At 41.8% G+C, this 24,228-nt stretch overlaps 2 protein-coding genes across 6 annotated transcripts in view; one reads left to right on the top strand and one right to left on the bottom strand.

Annotated features, from left to right (window-relative positions):
• Nucleotides 1–6,741, top strand: part of UBP1 (upstream binding protein 1 (LBP-1a)) — a 46,005-nt gene extending 39,264 nt beyond the window's left edge. For 4 of the 5 annotated variants that reach the window (XM_021386645.1, XM_021386643.1, XM_021386646.1 and 1 more), the window contains 7 exons: nucleotides 434–488; nucleotides 697–790; nucleotides 1,989–2,079; nucleotides 2,750–2,859; nucleotides 3,978–4,120; nucleotides 4,636–4,687; nucleotides 4,893–6,741. In XM_021386645.1, the coding sequence (XP_021242320.1) occupies nucleotides 434–488; nucleotides 697–790; nucleotides 1,989–2,079; nucleotides 2,750–2,859; nucleotides 3,978–4,120; nucleotides 4,636–4,687; nucleotides 4,893–4,930 (583 nt within the window). In that variant the 3' untranslated portion in view covers nucleotides 4,931–6,741. The remainder of the gene's footprint in view (nucleotides 1–433; nucleotides 489–696; nucleotides 791–1,988; nucleotides 2,080–2,749; nucleotides 2,860–3,977; nucleotides 4,121–4,635; nucleotides 4,688–4,892) is intronic. The other variant, XM_021386644.1, reaches the window with a different exon arrangement.
• FBXL2 (F-box and leucine rich repeat protein 2) overlaps nucleotides 6,931–24,228 on the bottom strand; it is a 52,641-nt gene continuing 35,343 nt past the window's right edge. Inside the window, exons 6-15 of the mRNA XM_021386648.1 lie at nucleotides 21,345–21,413; nucleotides 21,163–21,258; nucleotides 20,723–20,849; nucleotides 20,459–20,533; nucleotides 17,044–17,174; nucleotides 14,266–14,326; nucleotides 12,982–13,026; nucleotides 12,427–12,483; nucleotides 9,240–9,452; nucleotides 6,931–8,836 (exon numbers count right to left, since the gene is read on the bottom strand). Coding sequence (XP_021242323.1) covers nucleotides 8,729–8,836; nucleotides 9,240–9,452; nucleotides 12,427–12,483; nucleotides 12,982–13,026; nucleotides 14,266–14,326; nucleotides 17,044–17,174; nucleotides 20,459–20,533; nucleotides 20,723–20,849; nucleotides 21,163–21,258; nucleotides 21,345–21,413 — 982 coding nt within the window. The 3' untranslated portion in view covers nucleotides 6,931–8,728. The remainder of the gene's footprint in view (nucleotides 8,837–9,239; nucleotides 9,453–12,426; nucleotides 12,484–12,981; nucleotides 13,027–14,265; nucleotides 14,327–17,043; nucleotides 17,175–20,458; nucleotides 20,534–20,722; nucleotides 20,850–21,162; nucleotides 21,259–21,344; nucleotides 21,414–24,228) is intronic.

The following is a 24,228-nucleotide window of genomic DNA, read 5'->3' as shown; positions in this document are numbered from 1 at the left end:
CTTCTTTTTTCATTGAGAACAGTCTCCCTTCCCCTCACACCATTCATATAATTTGCGAGACACAAAAGATCTTTACAAGCTTTTTAACAGCAATTGTCTTAGTAAAAACATGTCCCACTGAGACATTAGTTAAGCTATTGCAATTAAACTTGGGTGATCGAGGAATAATTCACAGTGGTATTGTCTGCATGCTTTTGTAAGCCTCATATTTTACTGCCTCTTCTGCAGTCTCCCTTTAAGACAGACAAACATCCGTGTGTCCTGCCATGACTGCTGGCAAGGCTGCTTCCCCAGCTGATAAAGAATACAGAGGTTAGGAAGCAGATGATGGTGTATCAGGGAGTCACGATCTTTCTATCAGATAGAAGTTTATCAAGTTTCAGTCTGTGCAGTGTTTAATTTGTGTTAATACTTCTTTTTTCCTCCTCTGTAGCAATTCTTCCTCCCCAAATCATCAAGGAGATGGAACCTCTCAAGGGTCTGGAGATGTGAGTGTTCGCTTCCTGGTACTGATCGTGGCTGCATTGCACAAAGACATATCTTTGATTTATTTATGCCTTGGCATTAACAACAGTTGAGGAAAAGCATTTAACTGAGGGAGGCTTCAATATTTTGGGGTGTGCTTTTTTGTTGTTGCTGGGTTGTTTTGGTTTTTTTCTACATGCAAATGTTCATGTCCAGCCTTGTTTCTTATAGCAGCTTCATCCTTCAGCCACAATCCAGGAGACGCAGCAGTGGTTGCTCAAGCATAGATTCTCTACCTATACAAGACTTTTTTCAAATTTCTCAGGTATTGATAACTTATCTTTTATTTACCTTTGTGTTAATAGCAAATTTTGTGCGGAAAATCACTGTAAAAATAATGTGCCACCAATTTTTATCATAGCTTATTTACTTACTATGTATAATTTGCTTATTAAGTGCTCAGTTTAATTTTCAATGACGAGGAACCTTGGAAAACTTTTAAACCAGTTGTTCTTTTTCCTGGTAGTCTTCATATGTTCACAGCAACCTAATACTGTCTAACAGATTTCCTTTGAAGCAAAAGATGCAGCGTAGCTTTTGTTACACTACTTCAGATGTTTTTTTATTGCAGTATTTATGGGCAGTGATGGTGAATTATTCTTGCTGGCTTTTATCTGTGCATTCCTAGATCATCTGTGGATTGTTTCCATAAGTGAAGGCCATCCTTTTCTGTCCTCCCACTCATCAATTACAGTTACTGATTTTTCAGACTGCTTTTTTCCTCATTGACACCCCTGCCACTTCTAAGAAATACCCTTCCATTTTGTGTTTAGAACTGATCAGTATCCTTCATTAAAGCTTCCGTATCCTTCATTAAAGCTTCCTCTTCTAAAGCAAATGTTCTGGGAAGCCGTTGGTTTTGCAACTCACTTACTCCCAGGATCACTTTAAAAAAGAAAACACCTGCTCTCATATGGAACTATCCCACTGACCTGGATTCACTCTGCAGGCTGCCAACTTACGGACTGGGCTATGCTGATTTAGTTATGGCAGCCTTTAGCAGCATCTACTGTATCTGGATGCAGTGTAGTAACTGAAGGACATAGAGGATGTGATGTGTTAGTGGAAAGCCTGGGATGATTTGGTGAGGGTTACTGCACGTGAGAAACTATCACGTCCCATTGCTCTCTGTGTTTGCATGTGTCTAAAATACGCTCGCACATGTGTATCGGAGTCATTGTCTGGATATAAAACAGTCATCTGTCTCTACTAAAATTGGGTCTTGCAGAGTTTGTAGTTCTTTTAAGATGTGTACACCAGTGTGTAAAACCTGTTGAAAACTGCTCATTGCTTTGTAGTGCTGGCTGGTGCCTTAGGAACAACTTGACTTGTTCGTGTTTGCAGGATTCCACCTTTACAGTGGTTGAGTTTGTTATTCTCGGTTTAAATGAACATACAGCTTCTTCTAAAAAATCATAAACATGCAGGAATAAACTTAGTAAGATCTTCGTGTATTTCTCCAGGTGCTGATTTATTAAAGCTGACAAGAGAAGATCTGGTACAAATCTGTGGTCCAGCCGATGGAATTCGGCTCTATAATGCACTGAAATCCAGGTAAAAGACGGAGCACGTGGCTGAGGGGACTTTGTTCTGTTGCTCCTGAGAACATGGAGATGCGGGGAGTGGGAACTCAGCAGCTGGATGGGCCCTGAGCGCTGCCCCAGGGGCTGCAGTCAGTTCAGAGGCTCCTGTGGTGCCCTGGGAGCAGCCCCGCTGAGGTGCGGGCACCGGTGGGCTGGGAGGTGACCGGTAGGGCTGCTAACGGTGGGGCTGCGCGCTGCCGGCCTCCTGCACATGGGAGTTTGCTGCCACAACACAGAGCGGCACGTGTAGGTGAGCTGAGAACAGCCTGAGGCTTTTGGATGTTCCAAGGGTTGGCTGCCGACAGACAGCGTCTTGGTTGATCTGTCCTGATTCTGACCGAAATGGGCACTCACTGCTGCAAACCTTTATAGGAACTGCTGCTGCTCGGTTACGTTCCAGGATTCCACCAAGCAGTGCCATGGTGAAGTCAGAATTGAAGGGAAGTTTGTTTAAATCTGATATGGTAGCATCTGAGAAGCCGCTAACTGATGGTCTGATATCAGGTCCTTATATTCATGTATTTTTTGTCTCTGAAAGAAAGCATTTCAAGCGTACTGTTAGCATAACACTTGTGGGAAAGGACTTCTCATCCTTCCAGGGCAGGGAAGCATTTCTGTGACGTGGTCTGTTTGCCATGCAGGTCTGTGAGGCCCCGTTTAACGATCTACGTCTGTCAGGAGCCAGTAAGGAGCATACAACTGGAAAGACAAGATGCAGGCAACGGTGATAGCAGCAATGGTGCAATATACGGTATGGCGCACGGGGTTCCCTTACCACACCATTTTTGTGTCTGGGAAGTGTAAAGCAAGATGGGGGGAGGGAAGAATAGTGAAAAGATGAAGTTTGTTCTTGATGTACAGCAAAACCGTTGGAAGGTGTAATCAGAAGCAGATAATTAAAGGACTTTCCAATTAGCTGTGCTGTGTTGCATGGCCAAGATACTAACTAGATGCATGTAGAAAGCTAGCTGCAAATTAAAGACTTGAATTCACAGCCATCTTTAGTTAAATTTTGCTGTTGTTTTCTGTGCAACTGAACTAAAACTGGTAGAGCTTGGACAACGAGAGACAGCCACCGTGTTACTGTCTTATGGCTTTAATGTTGTTTTCCTAGGAAGTAGCTCTTGTTTCAACACAGATGGGAACTTACTTAATGTCTAATTGTAAGCTCATGTCAATCTTAAGAGAGTGGAGCTACTTGAAATCACCGTTTTCTTCTTGAAGAGACATCCCTGCCCGCAACCAACCAACCCCAATCCCTAACATCTCTAGAGGCTGCTGCTTTAGTGGTAGCTGTGTTTGTTGCATGCGAGAACTGAGGTGGAGGAGGATCTGTAAATAGGGTCCTGCCTGTCAGATGTGTCCTTTGCTCTGGGTATTTTCAGTCTGTGGTTTGGGAAAGAAGAACGTCCAAGCACGGAGCTGCAGAGGGCTTCTGGCACTATTAAATAAAGATAGAAGACTGTCTTTAAATACAGCATCAAACCAATGTGTAGCCACTTTGTCTTACTGTTTGCTATGTTGTATTTCACCCCCATTTCTCAGCTCTGATCTGTTGATGCGTAGAACATTGATTCAGACAGATGAAAAAGGCCTTTCTTTTCCAAAAAGATTACAAACCAGTATTTCAAGCAGCAGAGGCAAAGGCCTCTCCCTGGGCAGAGAGCTGTGCTGCTGCTGTCACCTTGAAAGAAAAGGCACGGCAGCTTGTGCTGGTTAGTGAGCCTGGGGTGAGCAGAGGAAAGGTGTCTTTAGCTTCTAACACTCTTACTCTAGGAGCCGGGTATAGGAGCAAAGGCAGGTTTTTTCATCTAGCGTCCCGTTTCCAGTTAGTGCGGTGCTTACTTATGTTTTTTCTTTTCCTGGCAGTTTATCATGCGATCTACTTAGAAGAAATGGCAGCCTCAGAAGTCACGCGCAAGCTCGCTTTGGCATTTAATATTCCTTTGCATCAGATCAACCAGGTTTACAGACAGGGTCCCACTGGTATCCACATTCTTGTTAGTGATCAGGTAATGGGAATTTTATTCCTTGGAAAAAAACGTTAGGAATTCAGTAAAATGGAAGGGTTTTTTTGTTTTTTTTTTTTTTTAAATGCTTTCTTCTTTGTTGCTATTCTGTCTGTTTGGTAATGCAACCTTGCATTTTCAATCCAAATAATCTCAGACTAAAAGAAGAGAAAGACCACCGGTCTATGCAGTTGTGATGTGCTGCATTCATTACTTGCTTTATATTTATTCTGAATGTGTCCAAAGACAGAAACTGCAAAGTGCTGCTGAACACGGCTTTCCCCAGGCACCTGCTCCGCACAGCCACCAGCAAGAGGCTCCTGCCTGGCTGTCATGTGATTGACAAGTGGCATTTAAATTTAATTTGGTATGTGCTTGTCACATCTGAACACCTGCTGAATCGAACCGAAGGATGCAGCTGATAAAAAGAAAAGGCTGTGTTCAGTATCTGATGTAATTATTATCCGCCCTGCTCATACACGGGAAGGTTTCAAAAATATTTTTTTTTTTTTTTTCAGATGGTTCAAAACTTTCAGGATGAAAGTTGTTTCTTATTCACCACAATAAAAGGTACGGTATCCTGTAGTGATGGTTAAGAACACGGATGTTTATTGCACCACCAAGTCCTGCTGAAAGCAGAGTTTCAAGTGTAATGTTTGGAGTAGTAATGAACTACTTCTGCGTGTGAAACCTGGGTCTGTTCCGTGATGTTTTGGTGCATTGCTATCCAGGTGTGGTTCTGTTTATGGAAGACTGACGCTGCTTTCTGTTTCAGCTGAGAATGGTGAAGGCTTCCATATAATCCTGAAGTGACGTCACACGACTGCTAGACTGATATCCCAATGCAGAATGAAGTCCTGCCGACATCCGAAAACTTAGGATCTAGCTTCACCGTATAAGATGTTTCATATTGAAAACACAAAATGACCTTTCTAATGAGCTGTTTGATAGGTGAACTTTCTTGTCACTGCCATAGCTAAGTAAGTGTCCTCATGAGAGGTATAATGCCATGACAGCTTACGTACAGGCACGGAAGACAACGTAAGCACAGGTGCTTGCCCTTCACTGAAATAAGGCAAATTAAGGCCAGTAGATGCAGTTTCTAGAGGTGAAACACTGTTGCTTCTCTATTACCTGTATCCAGTTGGAGATGAATGTAAACTTATTTGAGGGCATTTACCTTTCTGTGCCAGTTTGTCTGTGACTTGCTTGTACCTTACGCTGGTTTTATTTTTTGATGTTAGCAGAGCACATATTAATCTGTGTGGAGATGAGTAGTTAAGCTGATAGTGATCAGGTCGTCGGGTCTCGGAGAGTAAAGCTGTCGCAACAGCTTCTGTGTAAATTGTGTATAAGAGTGTATGTAAGAAGTGTAAATGCCAGAATAGGGCTTTGAAGAAGTCCTAGACAGATGCAATATATGCATGCAGCAAACTGCATTATTAATTGTACCTTATTGGAGGGATTAATACAAATCCTATGGGGTACCAAGTAATTGTGTTTTGCTTTAACAAACTTAATGGAAAAGAATTGCCTATGCATCCTTTATTTTTAGTTTCCTAGGTTCTGTGCAGAGCAGCGCTGCAGTTTAACTCTTTGCTTGTGAAGTGTGGGGTTTAAACATACTCACGGTGAGGTGGATCGTTCTGACTTAATGCAGTTACGCTCCTGATGGAAATTAACCCACAGGCAGCGGGGGCTGCTGTCGCTTTCAGCACCACCAAGCAGACGGCTTAAGGAACACTAAATGCGCGCCCTTGGAGCCTCCTGAGCAGCAGGTAAACCCTCGCTGGAGTCACTGTTATGGACGAGCGCAGTACCTTTTCTGTTGACTTTTCTCTGCCCTCAGCTCCATACTGTAAAGCTGGTACAGTGCCTCCTCCCTCTGCCCGCACCGTCACTTCACTCTGCAGCAGGCGATGCGCTTTTACAACACTTTGGCTATTTCTTGTAAAGATGTGGCACGGCATCTCCTATGTTACCGTTGTTCCAGCTGTTCAGGTACTCAGAACGGAATACTACAGAAGGTATTGAATGACGGTTTCTTATCTGTCGTCATTTTGTGCCTTTGGAAGTTTCCACCTTGTTCTCTGGCTTAAAGCTCGGCAATACTTCTTGCTTTTTATGCTGCAGTGTTCATTGTAAACAACAACTACTACAGCATGTAAAAAAGCAACTTTGTTTTTTCGTTCCCTCTTTCATACCTGGCTCAAGTGCTTAGCAGAAAAGCTTTTTAAACCTGTAGCATTTTGAAAATTAAAATTCAGCGAAGCTAGAGTTTCTTTCCTATTCTTTCTGCACTGAAAGTAAAATTTTCTGTACTTACGTAAACATTTCCGCCTATAAGTTGTTCATCTTGGGGTATTGTTTGGTCCTAGTATTTTCTTGAACTGACAATGGTCTTCAGCTCAAACCACATTCAAATCCAAATGTTTTACGAAAGACTGATTGGAAAGTATCCAAATATCATCTAATTTTAAAGAATACTGAAAGTTGTACAGTAGTTTGTCCAGCTCACTTGAAATTGGAATTAAATTATGGCACCAGCAAATTGCTTTTGTTTTTTAATAAGATGTACACATTTCAATTTAAGTATAATAAATGTTTTTCAATAATTTTGTAAACATGTTTTTCTTTTTATGTCTTCTTTTTGAAGAGTTGTTAGAGATAATTCTGTTAAGATTTATAGACTGCAGCACCTACCCTTCCAGACAGTGGTTGGTAAAGGAAAATAACTGAGGCAGAGCAGCTCCGTATTGATCCCGCTTCTAAAAGAAAATTTAATTTGGAAAAAATTCCAAAGAAAGCAGTAGTTGACATCAGCTGATTGTTTATTTAAGGGTCTATACTGGAGTAGGTTCCATTTGTTTTTGTACATCTTTAATGCCATGGACATACTTACAAGGTTCGTTACGTTCTTAAAAAAAAAATGAGCCAACAAAAGGCAACACATTTTGACATAGGGGTACCCATGACTTCCCTGGTACGGTGGAGAATAAAACCTGCTTGAAACTCTCCATTACAGCAGTGTCTTAATGGAAATCTAAGTCTGATTGTAACAACTCTCCTCTACTACTGTGCAAAATGAACCCTGATTGATTGACTGGCTTATTCTGCAGTAGTAAAGAAATCCGTGTATTGCACGATCATGTTATTCATCCTTGAAGTTCAGATCTTCATTTACCATCCCCAGCACCCGTGAATGGGTGAAGCAGGAAAGTAACGCTGTTGTTGGTATCTGTAGAAGTCTTAATGTTCACATTACTTTTAAGAAGTAGTTCTAAATTTACGAGAAGATGCCAGAACGCTCCAGAAGGAGCTGCTCCCATGGCTGTTTAAGGAAGCCACTATTTCTGTTTGTTAGGTTTCAGTAAACACGCAGGCCCCGAACTCTTAAGACATAAACACACACAATCAATCTCAGGCAGAAAAGCTTTCTGAGCTGTTGAGTAGTTTCTCTCAGATAGTTAGGTTACTTTATATAAAAAAGTTTATCTATTTAATCCTCTAGCACTGGAAAACTAAGGATGAAAGCATGGCCTCAAGAGTTAATACTTCAATTTTTATTATTATTCAGAAGTTGACAGCTTCTTTAATAACCCCAAATGTGAAGATTTTGCCTTTCTACATTTGAAAACCACTGGTTTGGTTCAGTTCCTGCCCCCAGATCTATTTGCCCATCTCTATTTGCCCAACCCAGCTTCCATTCCTCACCTTAGAAAAGCATGAACAGTGCGTCCCTCTTCCTAGAGCTGCTCTGTCCTTCCATTTCAAACCAGGAGGTGACTGGGGACACAGTAGTGGCATTACAGTAAGTAAGCACCATGGCTGGCTGTGGCAGCCCATTGCAGTAGAGTACACAAGCTCCACCCCTGTGGATTTCCAACCCCTTGGAACTGCTGATGGCATCGGGCATAAAACCTGCTTTGGTGACGGGCAAGCTTTATCCTAACTCGTAGTTCAACTGAACCAAGTTCAAAAATTTGACAAGTATTTATACAGTTATCATGAGGTACAATCTTTACCTTTTGACATGACCTATTATGTCCTGTTAATGTCATTAAATGCAGTGCTGGATCATGAAGAAGTATAAGCTGTTTTGCTGTAAGAGCACATGACTACCTTGCATTTTTGGTCAACGTTTGCTAAAGCTGATTTGTCCTTAAACCCGATATTTAATCTGCCACGTATATTACAGAACAGCAGGTTCAGTTTCGTCCCGTGACTGACGTGAGCCCCGCCTTACATCAGAGCTCACGCTGAATCGTGCTTACAGATGCAAACTAACTTCCAAATCAGTGAATGTTCACCAAACACCATCATGCTGAGACGCCCCCGTGTCGTACACAGCACTTCGGTTCTCATGCCAACAGAAGGAAGGAGTCACTAGCACAAACCAAAGCACCACCAACTTAATCCACATCTGAACATTACACTAAGACTTTTTACCTGGAAAAAAAATGGCTCTTCTTGTCACAAAACTGGATGACCAAACATCACCATTCTAACAGTCAGGAAGCCAACTCCTTCCACTGACTAGCGGACCAGTTCTTTTCTTCATCAACAAAAAAAAAAACCCAAACAAAAAACGCCGCGTGGTTGCACTTGGTGTCAAAGAATAATACAGCATCTGCAGAGGCGCTGTCCGCTCCCTCCAACCGAGGGAGGGGGAGTTACTGGAGCAAAGTAAGCATGCACTTTCACATGAGGTCGATGAGCCTGTGGATGAGAAGTCTGCGTTTTACTGGGAGAGAAGTAAACACAACGCCAAAAGTTAGCTCTCACTAAGTTTGGTTAGCTAAAAAGCATCATCTAACTAACTCCCCAGTCTTCTCCTGACACGTGATTCCTGCATTCCATCTGGCTGAATATACTCTCTATATGCACTGTATAAACACTCACAGTTCCAACAGCAAAAGCATCTTGAATTATAAGCAGTTAGCGCTGCTCACATAGAAGAGCTATGTTCTGCATCCCAGCAGATGGGAACCCAACGGAACGATGCTCAGATGCTGCTTCCCTGCCCTCCCTTTCCTGGGACATCTCCAGGACTCCTCCCACAAGCACAAGAAGTAGCAGTGGTGTGGGTGCTCCCCCCACAACGGGCCCGCGCAACACCTACTCGGATTCTTTTGATTCCAGCCCTTGTGACTTGCTGGCAGTCGTACAGCTCAATTCTCTCCAGGTTGTGGCAGTTCTCCAGGTGTTCCAGGGTCACGTCAGTGATGAGCAGACAGTTATCAAGCTCAAGGACTTGCAGCCGCTCGTGACCGCACGTGCTGTTGCTCAGATGGAGAATCCCATCATCGGTGATCAATTCACAGTGAGATAAGCTCTAAAATGGAGAGGTAAACAATATCAACACAATGCTAAGTGAGTGGATCCTCCAACCACCAGCAATCATCTTCAACGTCTTTCACTCCACTGGCTAAAGTTACAAAGAATATAAAGTTTAAAGCCAGAGACGTAACAAAAGAATCAGCTTAGTTAACAGAAGGGCTGTACGTAATGTGTAACTAGTTGAGCTTAGGAGTCCAAAAAGGTGCAGCACTGGCCAACTCCTCAACACCCTCAGCTCCTGCTCAATGTGGCAATCTATTGCTGCACACCCCGGTCACCAAGAGGTCCAAAGAGCACATTCAGGCTGCCACAAGCAGAAGACTTTAAAGGATGATCAAGAACATACAAGAACACATGAGGGGTGACTTCCGCAGCTACCGTAAGAGAGTCAGTTTCCATATATGCCACTAGGACCAAATTTATATAGATCCACAAAGGAGAAGGGTGAGCCAGTAACCAGAAAGCAGGATGGGAGATGGCTCTCTGCAGCTGTCCTCTTTCCCTCACCTCTGGCTGATTCAATTTTACTCACTCGCCAAGTGTGAGCAGCCAGCAGTGACTGAACAACACCACAGCTACTGTGTGCTGTCTCCAAAAGGGGACAAAAATGTTTAAGTTGGCCCCTATCAGCAGCATTTCATCTTACGTTTACATTCTGTGAGTCTATTAACTCTAAGTACTTAAGTTCTCTCCTATGTTCACTTCCATTTAGGAGACCTGGAGCATTTGAACTGACTCACAGTCTGGAAACAGTCAGCAACCGCAGGGTTAAAGAAAGAACATTTCTAATGGCCCTGCTGTTTCAAGGAAGGACAGAAGCTGTCGGCACAGCAGCAGCCCACCAGCTAATTAAGAGTGAGTTTTTCCATCCCAGGAAGTAAGCAGCTTATAAAGTTCAGCTTTCCTCAGACACTGTATTTGGTGCTGAAAGAACAATACAAGGCGTACAGCTGAGTTCAGAGGACTTTGTAAAACAAATATGCAAAACATATCATTCTTCTGACTTCATATACCTGTTAAAAAGTTAGAAACAAGGAATTTACAAAGGTTTTTGCTTGAAAACTTTAGAATAAAGAGATACAGCCATTTTTTTAAAAAATTAACACATATTAAAGACTGTGTATAAATCAAATATGGCATGATATACTGTGACAGTAAGGAACAGTATGATAAACAGAACTGAAGAATTCAACTGTCTTCTCATCTCTGGGTCTATCCATGGGTATTTCACAGTCTCTACTGATCTGAATGCACAAACCTGAACAGATCCACAGGAAACTACTTCTCAAGTCCAGTAACTAAAGTGCATTAGTGAGGATGTAGCAGTTGGTTCTAATGTAACAGCGCTTTCCCTTATTTCCACTGTACTGAGGCTGCAAACACCAGGAAACAAAGCTGTCTTCTTGAACTTCCAAATACTTGTTTAAACTACAAGCACACCTGAACACATGCTAGGCCATGGCCACGCAACAGCTTACAGAACCATGGATAATACATGATTTCAAACCTAAGGTGTCAAGATTATTTCATGCCGGTTATCTGCCATCTGCTAGTCTGCTTCTTTCTTTCCCCATGACTGTCACACTGCTCATTCCCAGGTCTGAGCACACACCCTTGCTACACACAGGACACGCACATCAGTGAAAAAGTAAGTTTCTCTGGCTCCCCTATACAGATGTTATTTTACCACTGCCACGCATCCCTGCCTGTGGGCTAACACACACAGGAAGGTGCTCATCGGTGCTAGCAAACAGCAGCAGGTTAAGAAAAATACTTGAAAATTATTCATTTTTACAGTCTCTCTGGTGAAGCGCTGGCAGAACTGGTGCAAAAGATCTCTTGCAAGTACTGGTGGCAGCTGGGACTACAACACAAAAACGTATCCATCACAGAAGCACAGATCATGTAAATGACTGTGCTCCTGTCAACTCTGGTTTGGCTTAATGTTAAGAACTACGGAACAGAAACGAGGTGGGACAATTAGCAAGCAAAAATAAAAATCAACAACAAATACTGAAGAAGGCTCTCTTTTAAAAGCCATCTCTCCCCACGTTGATGCCCTAGCAACACTGAGCTGGGAAAGCCAATCATAAGACAATTCACTTAACGAAGCAGCAAGCTTTCCTTTAATCCCATCTAAGAGCAGATTGTAAAGAGACGCGTTCTCACAGGTACATTCCAAGTAGCATGTAACAGACAGACACTTAACAGGCAACTGGCCCTAAACAGAGGAGCCCCTACTCTAAGGCAATCCAGTAATTACGGGGTACCTTGGCTAGAGAGCAGCCAAGCTCCCATCACCTGAAACTGTTCTCATGTTCAGAAAGATCAAACCAACCAGTCCCTAAGAAACGCTTCTCTGAAATACTGTAAGCAAAGCGCCCACAAAAGCATCCCGATCCTCCCTGATTTCTTTGGGAAAGTCAAAAAAAACCTTCTGTAATTTACTACATAAACTTAGTCCTTGGGGAAAGCTGCATGCACGCAAAACTGATGGCAGAAGAGGATTTGGATTTATCTTCATTTACTAATTAATTTTGTTGTTGTTGTTTAGTCAGTATTTGACTTGCTTCAGTCTACAACTTCAAGTGTCTGCACCCTAAGGAAACCACAAGAATAACTATAAAGGATCTGAGTACTGTAAACTGCCCATAAAAAGTTTCATTTCAATTAAGGAATCCCACATGAAGGATGTAAAAAAAAATATAACCTTTATGGTTATTACTCACTAATTTGATAATTTTTTATCAATGAATTTAAATACTTGGTACTAATCTGCTTCCTATGGAGTACTTCTGAAATTTCCATTTTTTTGGACAGTATCATACTACTCTAGGAAATTTTTGTGGATTAAGAGAGTGGACAATCTGTTCTTTATGTCACAGAACCACAGGGATGCTGTAAGAGTCGCGTATGAGTACAAGTCTGGAGTTAGGTGTTGCAGCTCACAAACAAAACGTTGCACTTACCAATGCTTGTAGTTTAGGACAGTGTATAGAAAGTTGTATCAAGGTGCTGTCAGTTATCTAGAAGTAAAAAAAACAGCAACAAACACCAGTAAGCTGGAGACAGTGGCAAGGTGCGTGCACGTGGGGGCAAAGATCAAGTACAATATCCCTTCCTTGAACAGATTAAAGCTGGTTTTTCTCCACCACACGCTTCTCTGGAAAATATCCAATCTGCTGTTACTCACAGTGTATTTTCTTGTACAGAATTTCCACATAATTACTCCTATTTACTCTCAATACCACAGCACTTACACCCCCAACCAAAAAAAAAACCAAACCACCGAAGCAAATTTAACTCCAAGTGCTGATGTTTCTGGAACATGCTGACCACGAAGGCTGTGGAGCCTCCTCCTCTGGAGACATGCAGAACCCGCCTGGATGCTGCTCTGTGTGAACTGGACTCCAGGATTCCCAGAGGTCCCTTCCAACCTCTGCAATTCTGTGACTCTGTGCTCTTATTGGTACTACATCCTCACACTGCATGTTCAATATATTCTTTTTTAAATTAAATCTCACCAAAACACATTCTTCCAAGTCCATCTTCTCCAGCTCGTGGCAATTCTAAAATAAACAGAAAACAGTTGAGATGAAATGAAACAACACACAGACATAAGATAATGCATGAGGCCAGTGCACAGCCTTCAAGAAGAAACTGAGTGAAATCCCTTCAGTTACCTGGCCACCAAAGAACAAAAATTAATAGAAAACCCACAAGCAATACAACACCTCCCCCTCAAAACCTTCACATTTTCAGCCTTTTCTCTTACTCACTGATGTTCATCCTCCTTGCCCTTGGTGTGATGACACTGATTTGTGTCATCAGTACTCAGCCACTCCTGCTTCCAGCATTCCCCTCTTGGGGGGATTCACACCTGTGGCATTTACAGCCTTTGGATTCAAGTTACCTCATCTGCACACAGATGAATTCAACTTCCACGTACATTAATCTGCATCAAACTAATCCAAAAGACACTACCGCTTCCAAAATGTCTCTCTTCACCACAAAGTTTTAGAATGGAGCCTTAAAAACAATTTGTTTTGCTACTGAATGCTGAAAATACTAAAACAAAGGCTATTTAAGGCTGGGAGAAAGCTGCATTTCACATGGATTACTCCTTTTTTCTTAAGTGATAATTCAAGCAATTTTCCCAATATTCTTAGCGATCCCCAGCAAACTTTCAGAAGTGCTTCTGATCTCTGAGCATGACTAATTTCAAGCAAATGATGTCACCTTGTGACCTCGCAGCGGAACACGCAGTGCCATGCTGCTCAGACCAGCCCCCAGGCCTTGTGACCAGCAGGCACAGGAGGGTACCACTTCATGGCAGCTCTCAGAAGCAGGCTTGAAGTGACTACTGAAAGCCCGAGGCTGTCATAGTTTGCAGTATATGGCTAAAAGCACTTTTGAAGCTTCGAGGTATGCTCACAATAACCTACTATATGATGACATTTTTGGACACAGATACGACAAGGGTATTTGTCATCCTTATATGGGAAATCTGGCTGGAACGTGTAACAGTTTTAGACGGTTATGCTAAGCAAAATAAATCCCATTTAAACATATTAAAAAAAAAAACAGAAAAAACAAGCAAGAATATATTAGCAAAATGGATCTAGCTGCAGCTTTAAGTGCAGTCCAGAAATAAAAAAAGTTTTAGTCCCATCCCCTCCTCTCCACCGGACTCTTTCTAATTGATTTTCCTCCTTCTCATATTCCTTCTCAGCAGGACAACATCAGCTCACAGTTGCTGAGCAGCAATGAAAACAAGGTGAGCTCTAACTTTCTGAAGTGACCCTTACCCGTGCTAAAAGGGTAAAACCAGCATCTGTGAGCTGTGAACATCTTGCAGCTTCCAAAATCCTGAAAAAGTTGGAAATGGTAAAGCACAACATTAATAGAGGGGAAAGCAAGTGTATTTGAGATACAACGCTGTTGTATGCAACACGAAAGCTCTTAATAGCAAATCAACGTGCCTATTTTTTCCACACTGATTGGCAATTAAAAAGCACTGGGCAGACTTTGGATCCAGCTTATCAGAAGATTCTAACAGTCATAGAACAGGATCAAGTGCAAGCCTCAAATCTTCTCAACATTTAGTGAACAAAAAAGTGTACATAATTACAGGCATTTTAACCTCTTTAGCTTTCTCAAGAGTTATCTGAAGAACAGTGAGGGAGAACATATCCCAAGTTAAGAAAACACAGATAAAGACCATGTCTAAATTGTGTCATTTCAACACAGGATGCTGGGAAGGCACAGAACTGAGAAACCACTTCACTATCAGAGCTTCTGTGCAAAGCACTGTGCAGCAACCTACCGGAGAACGAAGAGCTTACACTCTCAAGGCTCAAAGCAAAAACAAGAAACTACACCACCACCACTTTAAAGAAAATAACTCTCAGCTCATCTGAAGATCACCTAGGATGCCATTTAGGACCAAGGAAAACAAAAGGAAAAAGCAAACAAAGAAAACCAACAAACCCACCACCACGAAACAGACAAAGGTTCAGGTCACATTTGTTACCCTCCTTACTCCTTTCCATATTAAGTCGCTTCTTGACATTACACTTCTGACATTAAAGGGTGAAAATAATGGCATCTACAGCGTGCAGAGCAGTGAAGATCTACTTGGAGCACATCTGGTTGAAAAGTTCTGAATATTATGGAAGCGGGGGATAAGAAACCAGAAGAAGACTGGCAGGCTCTTCCTGAAACAGGGTATGCACGCAGCCAGAAGAGCAGAATGGGAAGAATGAGCTGCATACAGGCATGCCGCATCAGTCAGGTCCCAGTATGAAAAGCAGCTCAGAAGGCACTGCTCAGCACAAGAATGAGGGAAGTTCTAATTTTTGCTTCGTTTTTGTGATTGCACTTAATTACACAGGGTCCCAGGGACTTTTTCTCCAAACACATCTGGTCTTTATTTCTCATCCATTGATTTGTGACAGAGTACCTGGCACAGGAGCTGATGAAGCAAAATGATGTCCCAGAGCAGATCCTCCATTCCTAAACATCAGTGCTCTCTTAGAGAGCCCTCACAGTGTGCCATTTCTGAGCAGTAACAGCTGCAGAACACAGCCAGGATGTCCTGCTAACCAAGAAAAAAGTACATCCAAAACCCTACACTGAAGAAAGAGTGGGAAAACAAAGAAAATACTCAACAGTTTCCTAACAGGACCAGCACGTCCAACAGGCATAACAGTTAGCTTTTGCAAATATTGAGAAGGTATGGACAAGCCTGCAATTACCTCTCTTCCCCTTTCAACCTAGTTTGTAAAACCATCTGTACCACCTGCCCTTCCATCACGCACTGCTCTGCAGTCTCACTGCAAAGAGTGGAATGTTCTTTCTGCTGTTCCTCTTCACGGCGACCGCCCTCCCCCTCGCGGCACAGCCGAGGACACACAGCTTCCCTAACAAAGGCAGGCTTCCCGACAGGACCGACTATTTCCTGTTAAGATGATGTTAAAGATCCTGCTAGAGAAAAACAGTTTTTGCTCCACTTCCCCTGGAAAGACCTGCGCAATTGATAGTGCTTCAGACTTTCATTTCCCATGGGAGCTGGGAATTGAGAGAACTGGAGAAATCAAAACGACTTAATAACAGCACGGCTTTCTATGGAACACAGTTGAGTGTGCCAAAAGATTACTTAGCCCCAAAGAGAAGCTCTTGTAATTATGAATGGTAACGTGAGGGAGATCATCACTCTTGAACTGAAGGTCTTAAGAAAAGGTTTTCTGCAGTAACAAAAGCTCTTTTTTTCAGTCAATCAGCGACAGGAGCTCTGCACATCGGCACACTGCACACTGCCTTCTGCCATCCCACTGCAAGATCCAACACCAGGAACGTGCAAAGATGGAGACAAAACCAGCACCTTAACCCCACACTGTAACTCGCTGCTCTCAAAGTACACTGGATTCTTACACTTGCTATAACAGGCATTAAGAAAGTGGCTGGAGAAGAACCAGCTCCAGAAAGAGAAATTCCAACCAGCTCCTTATCCCTTGTTACCCAAAACGCATCCCACAAACACCAGAGACCGCAGTGCTTGCAGACATTAGTGTGCTCCATGTCAGAGTCCAAGACTGTCAGGATGCACTACCCAGCATAATAAGAATGCGCTTCTAACAAAATCTCTACATATAATATTCAGGTATAATTTACCTGTTTTTTTGCAATATAAATAATTGCATAGAACCACAAATACCACAAGATACACAACTACAGACACTTTCACCTTACAAAAAAAAGTAACAGGCTTCATCTTTTTTTCCACCTGGTTCATAATATTCAGCTAGAAGCAAAGAACTGAACTTACAGGATCAACATGTTTTATTTGTCATACATGAATTCTTCTTCTTCCTATATACAATGGACTGCGTTTGTTCCATAGCTACAATGAGGACCAGCCTTCTAGTTTAGATTCAGCTGATACCTCTAACTTAATGTTTTCATTGTAAAGGTAATGCACAGCTAAACCCAACTCATGGATATCAGCTTCTATCTAAAGAAGTGAAACTCTTAGATCAGGGCAGTAACAACACGACATACACACAACATGCTCATGAGATACTCACTTCAGCCTTGGGCAGTTTAGACCAAGTGCTGTGAGAGAAGCATCTGTAAGGTTGCAACAGCCCGAAACACACAGTGACTGAAGTCTATGGCATCCTCTACAGATTTTTACAATACCTTCATCTGAAATTTGCTGCAACACAGAAAAAGTTGAAATTACTCTGTTACTAAGTTGTCTGACAAAAACAAAAATCAAGTCATATTTCTGAACTTTTGGTCACGCTGTATATAACCATGGACAACCTGTGGATTTTCAACCAAAAAAATGCCATCATGATAACATGGTTATTGGTAACGTTGAAAATAAACACAGGCAGTTCTTTCTTCTCTCTGCCTGTTTCCAAATACAGAATACTCCTCAAATGCCACCTGAAGAACAGAGGGAGACTTGTTTCTTCTCATTTCTAATTTGCATTTGCTTTATAGTTTTCACATAATGCTTTTTCTTAAACGCGGTTGTCACTGTGTGAAGTATCTTACTCCTGCCCAACAGCAGGAGAACCAACTGCACTATTTCACACAGTAAAAATCCTTCACCTACACTCAGACTCAAAGAACGGGGTTTTTCATTTCTCACAACTGCTCTGTAGTGGACAGACTGAAAAAAGAAGTCTTTCTCCAGCTAGAAGATGAAGAAAAAATCTCTCTGAAACAGGCACTGCAAGCAGTCCCAGTGCAGCTGTGCATAAAACAGCAACAGGAACTAGATGATTGGATGTGTGTGCAAATATTTGTTTGTTTACAGGTCCTCTGTTCTGGAAAAAGTGTTCTTTCCTCCTCTCACTCCTACTCCAAGAACTTAATTTTTCTGCTGAACAGCTAATCCTTCATGGCGAGGCAAGTCTTATTTCCTGGACTAACATTACTCTTGCAATGGTAACAAGGCCTTCTACCACACTTCAAATTAAAAGTACACAGTAGGTATGCTAACAAACGCTACTATAGCGTATTTGCTCTAACCATTACCACAAACATCACCTTTCAAAGATGGAAACAGGATGAGAAACTGGAGTTGAGCACAAAAGGATATCACCTTATGGTCCTTCCCCAAACATTTCAATATTAGCAGTTTAAATTTGCAAACTTTTCTCTCAAATAAAGATTATTCCAGACAGAAAACTAGATTTCTTCTCATTGTGGATCCAGAAGGATTTGCATCAGCTAAAAAGATAAGTTTTAATTAATACTATTATAAGAGTCCGATATAAATCATCTATTATCTGGCTTTGACTCTCCCAGAACATGACATTTTTTGATCCCTCTGAGATACATTCATGAATTACTGAGTAAATGAACTACTTCATAGGCAGGGACTACGCAGAACCTTATGCTGCTGCTGGAGATGGAGCAAAACCTTCAAGTCATGTACAGAAATATTCTTATTCTGAAATTGTGATTTCAATCCCTCTCAAGAAAGAAAAGTGGCCAGAAATGCCTGCAATTCCCCAGCTTCTACAGTCCAAAAATGGGACCTTTCAGATGTGTAGTTTCCAGAGGTAGTGTCAGTTCATTTCAGGGCTACTGGAAGTTGCCTGTCATTTTAAGAGGTCCATAAAACAGAGCCACTAGAATTAAAGTGTGGATCATATGAAATACAGGGAGATCTACTACATAAAAATCAGTGGTGGCCTTTTGATCACAAAGAGCTTGGCTGCTTCTGGAAGCATACTTCTAAGCCCAGCAAGCAGGATATTCTTGCTGAAACCAGTTTCAAAGCACACCCAAATACGCATACATACTATCATCTCAAAAATTCAAGGGGAAAAATTTTCACTTAAGATTTTTGAGGCTTGTTTATTTATATATATTTTTAAAACTTAGGATCCTCACCTGGGGAGGAACAACCACATGCATCAGTACAGGTTAGGGGCTGACCTGCTGGAGAGAAGCTCTGCAGAGAAGGACCTGGGTGTTCTGGTGGGCAACAGGTTGGCCATGAGCCAGCAGTGTGCTCCTGTGGTCAAGAAGACCAATGGTATCCTGGGATGCATTAAAGACAGTGTGTCAAGGGAAGTGATCCTCTCCCTCTGCCTTAGTGAGGCCACATCTGGAGTATTTGTCCTGGTCTGGGCTCCTCAGTTCAAAAAAGTCAGGGAACTCGTAGAGGGAGTCCAGTGGAGGGCTGCAAAAATGATGATGGGCCTGCAGCATCTCCCTTTTGAGGAAAGGCTGAGAGACCTGGGGCTGGTAAGCCTAGAGAAGAGAAAGCTGCGAGGTCATCTTATCAATGCTCATAAATACCTAAACGGTGGGTGTCAAGAGAGGCCAGACTCCTTTCAGTGGTGTCCAGCAACAGGACACAAACTGGAACACAGGAAGTTCCATATGAACATGAAGAAAAACTTCTTTACTGTGAGGGTGACAGCACTGGAACAGGCTGCCCACAGAGGTTGTGAAGTCTCCTTCTCTGGTGACATTCAAAACCTACCTAACACTTTCATGTGTAACCTACTGTAGGGAACCTGCTTTAGCAGGGGGTTGGACTGGATGACCTCCAGAGGTCCTTTCCAACCCCTATGATTCTGTCATCTACGTGACAACAAACCATACTGAACAAAAAATAGTCCTATGAAGCATCAACTGAGGAAACAGACTTCAGTGTTTGAGCTCAAGCAGATTTTATGACACGTTCTAGCAATAAAACTGTAAACAATTTTCCAAAAGGAAAAAAAAATCTAACATTTTAATTATTTGAAGGTGCATGACAAAAAACCTAAAATTCAAACTTTTTCAAACTTTTCTAAAGATTATTTACAGAACAATGATTTAACTACATTTCAAGCCTGCAAGATCTATTTCACCCCTAAAAAGTTAAATCAGAAATAAAAAAGAGCAAATGTAAAACAGCAAACCTAAACTGCATATATTCTAAGTACAATTAAATAAACATGAACGATTCCCAGTTATTTCATTACAAATGAATGCCTTCTTCCATTACTGTTGAAAGAGCATACCCTTCTGCTACTCAGATGGTTCTGAATCATTCTCACTTATGATACCAATAGATTATATTCTCCGTTATGTAGCCCACAATATGGCTTCTGCTCAATTAGAAACCTTAACATTACGAACAGATAAAAATGTGTGACCTTAACAGATGAGAGAACAAGAACTACATCTGTGAAACTGCATGTTTTAGTACATACACAATTCATGAGAGTTGAATGAATGCAGTTAATTCTTACTCTGGAGCTTGCTCCAGTCGAAAGACAGAATGATGAAAAAAACCCCTCTGTAAATCCACACTTAGCTGTGGAACTGCCAGCGCATTCTGCGAGACATTATTACACACAAAATTATCTGAACTGCAGAGACGTACTATCTGAATTATTTAAGTATGTAGCAACTCATTCATTAGCATTTGGAAATGGTCTGAGATTCCTAGAGAACGTATCTTTTGAAGTACCAAATACTTACTGTGCAGGACTGCAAATTCAGGATTGCAAGCTCATGACAGTGATTTTGAATGTGTTTCAATGCTTCATCTTCTAACTGTATTAGCAATTAAATTGGACACAGGAAAAGAAACAAGAAAGTATTAGCAAACCAAAGGAACGTATACATCCTGTAATACCGAACAAAAGACTACAACAAAAACAATATACTTTTTAAATTCATGGAGATTTCAAAAAGCCAAAAGAAAAATTTTATTCCTAAAGGATCACCCAAGCAGTTATGTACCTGTGTGCAACCTCTAAGAAATAGAGCTTTTAGTCCACTACACCCTTTCACCAGTGCTTCAATACCATCCTTCGTAATCTGATCACACCAGGAAAGATTCAAATGTTCCAGATTTCTGCAACCCTCACTGGGAGAATTAAAAAAATACATAAAGTTAAATCCAGCCTTCAAATAGTCATAACAGTGGGAAACCCAAATTAAACACACTGTTAGAAATTAATGATAGCCAGTGGACCGTGCCAGGCCTCCACAGAAAAGTCATGAGAAAAGACCACACACAAACATCATTGTCCACACCCAAGAAGTGCTAGATACAAGATACAGCCAGTGCTGATGCACAGTATTAAGGTTCAACACTGTGGTTTTTTCTTAAAACTTTATTATACGCAGAACAGTTATTTAAATTCCTTTCTTCAGCACAAAACACTGCATCTTCTTACCTTAAACCTTTCAAAGAGCTGTTTGTGATGGCTACACAAGATGTCAGATCCAGATGTTTCAGCTTGGAACAGAATCTGCTAAGACTGTAACACGTGCTGCAAAACAGCAGACACACTAAAAATACCTTCAGCTACTTCTTCTTCCAAACAGCACCGTCAAACAAAAAAAACCTTTGACTTACCTGTCAGTGATTTTTGTACACCCGTTTAGATTTAAGTGTTCGATGTTTCTACAGTTCTGTGCAAAAGTCCTAAAACAGCAACAAAAAGCTGGAGAATTACTATAACGTCGTAAGTTACAATCCAGTCACTAGAGTGCGCCCTGTCCCCTAACTCTTTCCGTCTCGGTCAAAAAGCTTCATTTCAAGCCACAGAGTAAAACATCTGTTCCAGCGATCGCTTTTTCATTTTGCTATTGCAAGTTTCTGTCTTGGGTAACTCCTGAAACTAAGGGTCGTTCCTCCCCCAAATACCACTTGAGAAAGGTGTTCATTTCCACCATTAAACAGAACGGACTTGTTTCCAGTGCCTTAACTAAAATCATTAAGGGAACGAACACAAAGGTTGAAATGGCACATCAGTTAAATACTAAGTGTAGTCAAGCTGGTGTATGAAAATGTGTTTTTCCACACATTTCAGCACTGAAGCTTCTGTAGGCTTTATTAAGGAGCTCACTCCCACATCAAACGAAAAGAACGTGCCCTGCACAACACAGAACTGGGACCTAATCGACTTGGACTACTAAGGGAAAGCCCCGTGGGTTCTAAATCGGTTATTTATGACTTTAAAAATTAAAATGCATCTGTGTGCGCTACTGGGTACGTACGCTAAAGATGATTACAGCTATTACACCACTAAAAGCCTGTATATATCATTATACTAATTACCCAGAAAAAAAAAGCATCAACTTTCTTTTCATCTCCGCAGAGTAATGTTTACAGCTGCGCTGCATTTCAGAACACTGTTTTTATGCCCGCGTTTCCTCCAGCGGCATGGATTTTATTGGCAGGGGTGGAGGAAACACAACAACATTTTTGTCTGGAGGCCTGCCGTGGTTAACAGATCCGACTAAACACTCAGCTGGTAACAACTTCCCGGCTCTCCAGTGTGGATTGAAAACAATGGAAAAAGAAAACAAAATCAGCAGCAGTTACACTGGTGATAGCTTCCACCTGAATTCTCAAAACAGCTATTCCAAAATTCACGTACTGGAGTGAGATTTGCAATCTAGACACTCTTCCCATCGCTTGAAAAGACGCTACGCTCTGTAATAACTTGTAGGAACAGCCTGTGAGATTCAAGCAGGGGCGTGTCCGTACACAGATGCCACAAACATTCAGTACCTCCATAGCCAACACCTACTTCGATATCTGCCTGTTTTTAAACCAAACATGGATGTAGAAGGAAAAAATGGATAATTAGTGTAACTCCCAGAAATACTGAAAGGATCCTGATAGGTACAGTTGCTTTCAGAGCAAGTCTCTGACAATTAAAGCCACTTTTCTCATCTTAATGTTTTGAACCTCTTAAAGCTCATGTGTTTATCATTCAGTGGTCGGTAATTTCAGTATCACCTGCTTATATTTCAGGGGTGAATCACTGTTTTTCCTGAAGTGTCTCAGACACAGCCACCTGCACCAGTCATTACAGATGCACTTGTGTACAGTGCCAACAGCCGGTCTCCATTAACCCTGCCCTATCTCCTGTTTGCACAGCTAGCCCCACCAACCCAGCGATGCACATGGGCTACATACTGAACTGCCACACACACTTGCTCTAAATACCTCTTTACTAAATATACTGCCATTCAAAAACATCACAACTCCAGCCCTCTTCTCACACACCACTAGTATCTGAATCCACACGCATTTACTGGTTCTATTCACTGCAGTCCCCTAGCCTTAGTGTTCTGAGTAGTATACTCATAAGCCTAAACTGAATATGAAAGTTAAGGGGGAAGGTGGATGAAGAGCAGAATCTCCTGCTTACTGTCTACTGCCTTAGTTTGAGCCCCTCTCCAAACGTGCCTTCCCCATCTCCTCCATTTCCACCACCTTCCCCTACTGAGGACACGAGGCCAGCTGCATGGATGCTCTGGGAACTTGCAGGAACACTGCAGGAAGTTAACGGCGGCTGGGGCTACCTCTTTTGTCACAGCAGTTGCCAGTCATCTGGGAAAGAAACGGTAACACACATTTTCCCCTGAGGAGACAAGACTGCTTGAAGGTAGCAACACCCCAGGGAGAAGTTTGGAAGATGGCCTGTGGGGACTGCTGGGCCCGGCCTGCGTACAGGGGGAAGGAAACCTCTGAGTAAACCCTCGGGTCTGAAGTCAGGATGCCTGCCCGTGTTACTAAAACAATCCATTGCTTAACTAGTTGCTGGACACAGAGGACCACCACTGTGTCAGGAGTATATTTTTCTTGTATTAGCAAAATGGATGTGAAGAATTAATTCCATGGATCTGATACTACTACTATACTTTTAAAACTGGATCAGATTTTAAATCTTCAAAAGGGCTCCTTTAGCAACATGTACGACCAATCTATGAAGACTGAGAAAACAGACAAAAAATTGTTTAGAACAGGTTAATATAACATTCCCAGGGTTTTTTGTTTGTTTGTTTGTTTTAACCAAATCTCTGGCCCAAAGCTAATCAGAGTTCCATTCTAATTCTCAGCATTTCCTATCTCCATTACTTCACCGATACTTCACATGGTTTTTGTGGTAGTGGGTTTTCTTTTTGTTTGTTTTTAAGAAAGAAAAAAGCCTTAAAAACCCTACAGGGAGAAATGCTCTTTTACTCAGATTATGCACAAGAAATGCTCATCAATTTGCACTGGAAGCAAATTCATTGAATTAGACTTGTTCGTAAATTTTAGAAAGAGCTAAAGGTCATGAGGCACTAACATAATGCTGTTGTTTAACAAAAATTTGTATGCTTTTCTCTTCCATGAAAGAGCAGCCACACTAAGTCAGACTGAACATCGCCTAGCCCAGGCTGCTGTGACAGTGAGAAAAGAGCAACAGCTGCAAGAAGGCGTATCCTGAGCCTGCCTCTCAATA

This window comes from Numida meleagris, chromosome 2 (genome assembly GCF_002078875.1).
Source record: "Numida meleagris isolate 19003 breed g44 Domestic line chromosome 2, NumMel1.0, whole genome shotgun sequence".
NCBI classification, from domain to species: Eukaryota; Metazoa; Chordata; class Aves; order Galliformes; family Numididae; genus Numida; species Numida meleagris.
This window is presented reverse-complemented; position numbering and strand designations above follow the sequence as displayed.